The sequence below is a fragment of the Ambystoma mexicanum genome, chromosome 13 (assembly GCF_040938575.1).
Source record: "Ambystoma mexicanum isolate Mex_15411 chromosome 13, UKY_AmexF1_1, whole genome shotgun sequence".
Lineage (NCBI taxonomy): Eukaryota > Metazoa > Chordata > Amphibia > Caudata > Ambystomatidae > Ambystoma > Ambystoma mexicanum.
Window position 1 is genome coordinate 180,373,865 of NC_090938.1, and position 8,438 is coordinate 180,382,302.

The following is an 8,438-nucleotide window of genomic DNA, read 5'->3' on the forward strand; positions in this document are numbered from 1 at the left end:
ATCATTAATATCCCCTCGACACTTGGAGGCACCCCCCCTCGCAGTGATCTATTCAGAGCTCAAGAAATCCCACTTTTCCAACAAATGCTTGAATTCTGCCTACAGAACTGGTTTGCTGAAGACGTGAACACACTGGCCTCAGTTATCAATGTCATCCAAACGTAGATGACGTTTATCTGTTGATGGCTATGATCCACATAAAAACAAATTCTCAATTATTAGCACAGAAAATAAAACACCATAAGTGTGAGTGGTTATCTTGAACCACCCACATTTCTCGCTCCGATGAATGCCTTCCCTCTCATTATCAGCTCTTGCTGCTAGAACTTTTGGTGAGGGCTTTGTCGGCCGGTATAGCCCCTGTGACTGACTATTAAATTACATGTCAACTCAACAACAACTCTCCCATCAGAACAAATGCTATGCCGTCCTCTGCACTTATGAGCCATCTGATGGCTGCACTTATTGAGTTATCTGCACTTGCCACACGCTGGCTGCACTTTGAGTTTCCTGCACTTCTCCCCCTCCTCCCTCAGCACTTCTCCCCTTCCTCTTCCCTGCACTTGCGTGATCTGAATGACGCAAGGCCTAATAAGATCGTTGTTTTGTCCTCCCTCAGTTTCCCCCTCCTTGTCGTGTTGCACTTAGAAACACTTGTGTACAGGCACGTTATAAATGCCATATCATATCATGAGATACATTTGCATACAATGTTTCTAAATGTATGCAACTGTGTCCTAATGAATATTAATGAGGGACATCCTCACGGGTGGAATGGGAACCAGAAGGGGCCCTGGAAATAACTTTCCAAGTCGCCCCATGTTACACATTTTCAGACAGTCCAAACTTTATCAATGAGAAACATTGAAAATACCACCCAAAAGAGGCCCAGGGTGCAGAATCCTCCCGGGACATCTCCTGAGTTCCATATAGGCCAGTCCACCCCTGAATGTCCTGAAAACCCATCAGGAATCCGGCACTCCAGGCCCGGAGTTGGACAACCCTAAATAGATAGAGCTTAATTGTTATTTGTTAAAGTTCTAGCATAATCAATTAATGTTGAAAGTGCCGTTTGCTCTGCTCATCACTCCATGTTGCACAATAATCGATTTTAGGTTTGTGTGAACTAACACGTGCTCCACACCAGAACGTTTCCTGAGAACTCTTAATCCACATTCACTTTAACCATCTACATAGTGTATTAATGCACAACATAAAAGTAAAACAATAATACAACATAGTGAAACATCCAAAAATAAACGTTATGTATAATTCTACTAACCAGTAATTTTAAAATCGAAAAGTACCAGCGTGCACCGGGCATTATTTTAAAATCGAAAAGTACCCGCGTGTGCCTGACTTTCTGCAGAGTTTGCTATGAAGATAGGTTATTTATAACACGCTTAATACCCAGAGGTTTAGCCCAGACACGGGGATCAAACCAGTGTTGCTCTGTGCCATTTTGTTTCCAAGGCGAGCACGTTGCCTCTGAGCTATTGTCCTGAGACATTGTAGTTCAGAAAAACATGATATTTGGAATGCAGAGACTTTCTGATAAGCACATTTGCAATAACCAGTAATTACCAGAGTGCATCGAGAGGTACTTGGGGCATGATGGGGGTGATGATGGGTGCGTGTTCCAGCACTAGAGACTGACTCTGGGCTAATTGGTGGAGGGCCACCATCTCTTGGTACCTTCATCCTGGTGCTGGTGTCCACCACACAAGACTGTGCTTTCTGCCCACTTTGTCACTGAAAAGCTGGCTGCAGACTGAGAGCTTTCCTGTTAGGAGGATTAAGTGTCAGGTGCCTCACCGGTGCCTATGGCAGCACCCCTATGTGGCGGAAATGAATTGGGAGGCTATGGTGGTCCACTGTAGGGCACCGATGTCTGTGACAGAGAGTGCAGCAGAGAAGAAGGATTTGCTACCACCATAAGGATGGGGCAGCCAACAGTATTTGCATCAGAATATGTAAGGATTATTGAAAAGGGGTGACCATATTTGCACCAGGGTGAAGTTTAACATTATTATCATTGAGAAAAGAGATGACCTACCAACTAATCTCAGAACTGACAATTCATTTCGGAAATTCCACAAACAACGGAAGACACACCTCTTCACACAGGGCCTTCTTACCAAGCTATGTAATCATGCTATATAACCAAATGAACACACCCTTTTTCTGTATACTTGTGGCCGTAACAAATAATGCAATGTACTACATTTCAGGAATCCATTTTGTGCAACCTGTGTATTACTATGTAAGTTAAGTGCCCAGATGCCTACGCGTTAGGTGCGCTTTATAAATGCAACAATACATAAATAAACTAGAGCACTGCCCGGGCACTCTGACATCCATTGGCTGAGTTGGGCTTCGGAGGAGGTGAAGATTTTTTTTAAAACGTTTCAGAAATAAGCCAAAGCAGTGCAGTGTAATGAGTCGACTATGAAACATGACACTGTTGATCCACAGTATACAATGTAAATCACTGATCAAATCTTAATAGGCAATCAAATATCAAAATCAAATGGTACAGCATCCCACATAACGACTGGTGTTTCATTTCGTCACAGAACACCAATTAGAAGACACCTTCAGTAATACATTTCACGTCTAAGTAAACACACATGATACACTGTTTCTAGGGATGCTTTAGCTCTTTCAGAGAGCTACACCCCTCTTGAACTAGAGGTAGCAAGGGAGCATGACAGAACTTACTGTGATGTAATGTAATGCAAGGTGGTCTTATATAGCGCCCTTCTGCCAATAATGTTGGCCTCGCCGCGCATGTCTCTGTAAGAAAGGAGGGCAGGTTTTGTTAGTCGAATAGCAGGATGGCCTAATGCAGAAACCTGTGGTGTTGATGGACGCAGGTCGGAAGCACCTATTACCCGTGTGCCGATATAAACATCTCTATGTTGTTTGTGGTTGGTATGGACCAGGCAAGTTAGCCATATGGGCAGCCCCCGGATTGTGGAGAGCGAACATTGACAGCATAGTTGTTGATAGAAGATCTTTCTGTTAAGTGTACTAGAATTGGAGGACGTCTGAAGGAGTATGTGGGTGTAAGGATGCAAGATTGGGGATGATGGAGACGAAGAGGGGGAGGGGAGTGAGGGTGTTGTCGCTTCCTGGCTCTTGGATGTAGATTTCCCTGTGATTAGGGTGAGGACCAGTGTCAGGCAGAAGATGGACCATTAATCAAAATTGGTTTCTCACAGATGGTGGTGAAAGGAGCTTCGACGTTAGCCTGTAGTAAATTAGCCCAGGTTTCTGGTGCATTGCTTTTAGTCGGTTCTTATTATTTTTCATTTCTTTCAAAGTGGTTGGTTGAAAAGCCACGTCTTGAGCTGTTTCCAGAAAGTCAGGTGCTTGACTTCAAAGTAGAGAGGTTTGGGTAGGGGGTTACACCGTATCGTGGCCAGAACTGAAATTAAGTGGTTGGTTGAAAAGCCAAGTCTTGAGCTGTTTCCAGAAAGTCAGGTGCTTGACTTCAAAGTAGAGAGGTTTGGGTACGGTGTTTCACCGTTTCGTGGCCAGAACTGAAATTATTGGCGGGACTGTGCGGTGTGTGGGGTGCCTGAGTCTGTGGGACATGTTTTGCTTGCGTGTGAGAGGCATGTTGAGGAGAGAGAGTTGATGAGGTTCGGTTGTCTGCGCTGGGAGTGGCTGAACTGAGTGGGAAGGCTTTGCTGGGAGGAGTCGGGGTGCGAGGCAGGGAGAGGAGCAGTGTGCTGCTCGATTTTGTGGAGCAGACGGGGCGGTGGGAGGAGTTATGAGAATGTGAGGGCTGTGTGTAAGATTGGTGGGGTAGGTGCACATCATCCTTATGGATGGGGAAGTGCCTGCGTGGGTCCGCCCACACATTCGATAATTTGAAAGAAGGGATAATTATGGGGTTATCACTCACAATTTACAATTATGTAATGAATATGTGGTTTGATCAATACAGCAGTCTGTCAAGCAGTGCTATTGTGGGTGTTTTGCAACCAAGCATCCTGTTTTTAAGAGCAGCATCTCAAATTCCTGATTACATGCCCTGCTAGCATATTGGAGGCACTTTTCTAAGTTGTTCAGGCCCTAACGTGAAGCTCCTATTATCATTGACCAATTTTGTAACCTTGGATGAATCTGCCCTGTGCATCAAATTCGCAATTATACTTTTAGAAGGATGTGAGTGCTTAGGAGTATATACTCCAAGTTTCGCCATCAGTAAACCCCTTAAGTGCTGCGGACGAGTATGTTCATCCTCAATTCCCATAAGGAATCATTGTAGGCTCCTCCCACTCCCACCATGAAGTGGTTCATCTACAATATGAAACTAAACATGCAATGGCAAGCAAAATCCATACGGGGGAAGGAAGAACGAAGGAGCTGCCATGCCACCACCCAACTTTGGTATGGGGATTAGGTGACACCCACATTAGTGGGGGGGTTATGCAACATCCCGATAAATGTGAGAATTAGTGTGCTTCAGAAAACAAAGTAACTGCATGTTATAATAAATGGTGCACACTTTTTATTACGGTCCAGTTGTTTATCAAGAAAAAAGGGGAGGGGGGTTATTGTGTGGGATCACTCACATAGTAAAATCCTTCTCAGTCATTCTGTCCGGGTCCAAAGTGACTTCCTTTTTAAAATCAGTTCACTGGGTGTGTGTTGTCATTTGTGGAAGTGCTGTCGATTAAGTGTCCCTTTCTCCTGCCCCTCTGAGTCTCACTTTCTGTCTTGATCACATGAGGGCTGCTCCAGAGAGCAACCCAAAAGACAGGTTCTGGAAATGAATCCTACGTATTTTGTCTAATTACTTTTTTTAATTGAATTGAATTGATATTTTATTTCGATCCTGCTCATACACAAGTGTTTCAGAGTGCGACAAGGCAAGGAAAGGGGGACAGGGGAGAACAAAACAACAATTGTAACATTCCCAGTGACATTGAGAATGTGCAAGTGCATGGGAGAGGGGGAGGGGAAAAGTGCATGGAAGGGGGGACAAATGGATAGTGCGGAGCAACGGAGAAAACAGAGAAATAATACATTAATAAATAATAAAGGCAACAGACAATGGTAGCGCAGCCAGCAAGTGGCAAGTGCTGGGTTTAAGGCAGCAGACAGGGTAGGTCTGATAAGTGCAGGAAGAAAAAGGGGGGGGCTGTATGGGTATAAATACAGACCCCAGTGCAAGGGGTGTCCCGGAGGCAGTGCCGGAGGGCGGCAGGGTGAGCAGGTACCTGGGCCCGGAGGACAGAATGTGGCAAAGAGGAAGGTCTTGAGGTGCTTCCGGAACCGGAGATGGAACTCCTCAAGTTTTATAGTGGCAGGAAGGCTGTTCCAAGGGAGGCCCCAGTCGAAGACAGAGATCTGCCCCCAGCTTGTTTCTTTAAACGACTGACCCTGAGGGAGGTAAAGGTAGAGGAGCGGAGATGGCAGGTATTTGCGGAGGGATAGCTGAAGGTAGTTTGGACCCAGGCCCCAGAAAGCCTTGTGGACAATGCAGAGGGTTTTGAATTTAATCCTTGCATCCACTGGGAGCCAATGGAGAGATTTCAGAGCTGGAGAGATACGATCCCAGGGCTTGAGGCCAAGGACAAGTCACACAGTCCTGTTCTGAATTAGTTGCAGAGGGCGGAGAGTAGAGGCAGGTAGATTTAGAAAGAGGCTGTTACAATAGTCCAGCCTAGAGAGAACCAGGACTCTGGAGACAGTGAGCTTCTGGGGGAAGGAGAGGAAGGGCAGAGTACCTCTGAGGAGGTGCAATAGGAAGTTTGACTTTTTACAGACATCAGAGATGTGGGCGGAGAAGGAAAGTGTGGAGTCAAAGATGACCCTGAGGTTCTTAGTCTCGGAGGTGGGGGTAGGAGAAGGACCAAGGGAGACCGGCCAGAGAGTGAGGGGAAAGGGTGGTGGTGGTGGTACTTTGACTGTGTGAGAGGGATATTTACATGTTTATGAGGGTGATGCAGCATTATTTTCCTAGGAAATATGGCTAAGGAGCACAAGCAATACAGAAATCCTGCTAAAGTATGCAGCGCTCAGTACCAAGCTCACATGACACATTTCCATAACCTAATCTTCTAGTCAGGATGCGTTTGTAAAGCCTTTATTGTACTGCGTATAATACCAGATTCCTTGTAAATGACAGAAAAGCTTACAAAGGGCCACATATGTTGTTGTCCAACTCCAGGCCTTGAGGGCCAGATCCATATCGGGTTTTCAGGATACCCGTCATTAATATTCATGAGATAAATTTGCATACAATGATTCTAAATGTATGCACATTTCTTCTCATGAATAATAATCAGGGGTATCGTGGAAACCTGTCAGGATCCTGGCCCTCAAGGCCTGGAGTTGGACAATCCGGAAAAATCTTTTTGAATTTAAATTGAAGTATGGTTCTGTTTGCAATGTCAAAACCCGAGGGCCGGGAAGATAGCTCAGGGGAAACGCTCTCGACTTGGAAACAAGACGGCACAGAGTAGCACGATCATTCCGAAAAAAAAGCCCTGAGGAAGACTGCATCAGGTCAAAACATGTGTCGGCTGACACATTGAGAATAAATATTTATAATTACGAGTACTTGTGACCAAGTCGTTATTGTAAAATTTGGCATAGATGAGTGTGAGATAAACACATTTACAGTGTTGGCTATTAGGTAGCACTAAAGCACCACTTATAAGATAAAACAATTGCATTAGGGAAGCTAGGAGGGAGATGGGATCTGAGGAGGGACACACTGCTTGTGGGTGTTGTTTGGCTATTTACCCACCCTTTGACTGTCCATGGCAATGCTAATCCATATGGCCATACCTATCCCACTTCCAGCCCCTCCCTGCTCAAAACACATCATTCTCTGATCTCTTTGGACTAGCTTTATCAACCAGTAACATCAAACTAGGGTCAGTCAGTGTTCTTTCTGAACCGTGTTCTGAGAGTCAATAGCTTAATTGCAGTTGTTTCAGCCACACGATTTATAAGCAGAACGCCTGTCATTGCACTGGATGCCTGCTACAAAATGAACATTGGCAAAGATAAACGCTTTGGCTTGTGTATAGGTATTGTATAGGCATTTGCCAAGCACTGCTGTCATTTGCCCAGACACTCGTCCTATTTTCCATTTTCCAGTTGTTACCATATTATGTCCAGGAGGTACCATTATGGAAGTGTCTAGCAAATTCCTATAACAGAAGGCGAAACTGTTGGCTTTGCCAGTTTTGCCAATGATCGTTCTAAAGTCTTCATGTCAGCTCACCCGTCACACAGGAGCGACCCACAAATTGATCAGAGAACCAACGCCGCGCTGATGTTGAACACTTACCTCCACAGGCTGAGGGCGGCCGGTGGTCTCCCGTTCACTGTGCCTGGGCGCCGCATCCTGGCTGGCCGCAGCCAGCTTGTCCGCCTGGTTCCTCTGCCTAAGCCCCATGGCCAGCCTGGAGTCCGGCTCGCCATTGTCCAGTTCCTTCTCCAACTCCTCCATCTCCTCCGGAGACAGGCTGGAGAGTAAGCTGTCAATGTCCGGGTCTTCGCTCACCTGCCTGCGGTACTTGGCTACCCTGGACATCTTCACGGGTGGGCAGTGGGCAGGTGGAAACAGAATCTGCTTTGCACAGAGAAAAAGTGCAAAGGGAACAAAGCAAACAGGTTGCAGTATGTAGGGACAACACACTTATCAGCTGGGGGGTCCAAAGAAAATGAAGACACCAGTCTGAACGACAGGGTAAGCAAAATCACCACCCTTGGGTTCAGAGAAAATAAAACCACCAGCCTGTGCCACGGGGAGCCTGGGGTGCAAAGGAAAGTAAAACGCTTGAGGTTCAGTGGAGAACAGCACCAGTCCGCTGTGCAAATAAAACAACACAGTGGGCGCAGTGCGAAAAGATCACAAAAGCAACACGGGCAAAGAAACCGAACCACTAGCCTGGGGCGCCCAGTAAAAAGGTCAGCAGTCCGAAGTGCAAAGATCACAAAACGCAACGATTCGTCAGGCCTGGGATGCAGGCATGGATGTCCTGCCCCTGATATCTTGTGCAGGGCGTCCGGCAGCTCCCCTTTGCCCCACGCGCCAGGTGCTGAAGTGTTAAAACGCAAGTGGGTTTACCCTGTGTGCATGGATGCTAGAGCGCGCGCATCAGTCATCCTAAGGGGGGCCGCGCCGACCAATCGCAGCAGCCTGAAATACGAACACATTCCAGGGAATCTTGCTCGGCTGCATGACCAAATTTAGTGCCGCACATTTAGCCTTTTAAAGGCAAGGGGAAGGCGTAGCGCCGAGCGATGCAAACACGCAGTCCCTGGCAAACCAAGGCACGGGTAAACACTGCTTGCTAAATGTCAGGAGAGCGCCGGGGAAGGCATCTAGAGATGCTTGAAACTGCGGCGGGGGGCGGTGGGCACCCCATCGTGGGAGTAGCTGAGGTGTTCCCGCGTTACCCATC

At 46.7% G+C, this 8,438-nt stretch overlaps 1 protein-coding gene across 1 annotated transcript in view; it reads right to left on the reverse strand.

Moving 5' to 3' along the window:
* Positions 1-8,145, reverse strand: part of LMOD1 (leiomodin 1) — a 140,740-nt gene extending 132,595 nt beyond the window's left edge. Inside the window, exon 1 of the mRNA XM_069633576.1 lies at positions 7,319-8,145. Within this exon, the coding sequence (XP_069489677.1) occupies positions 7,319-7,564 (246 nt within the window). The 5' untranslated portion in view covers positions 7,565-8,145. The remainder of the gene's footprint in view (positions 1-7,318) is intronic.
* Between the last annotated feature and the right edge of the window lie 293 nt (positions 8,146-8,438).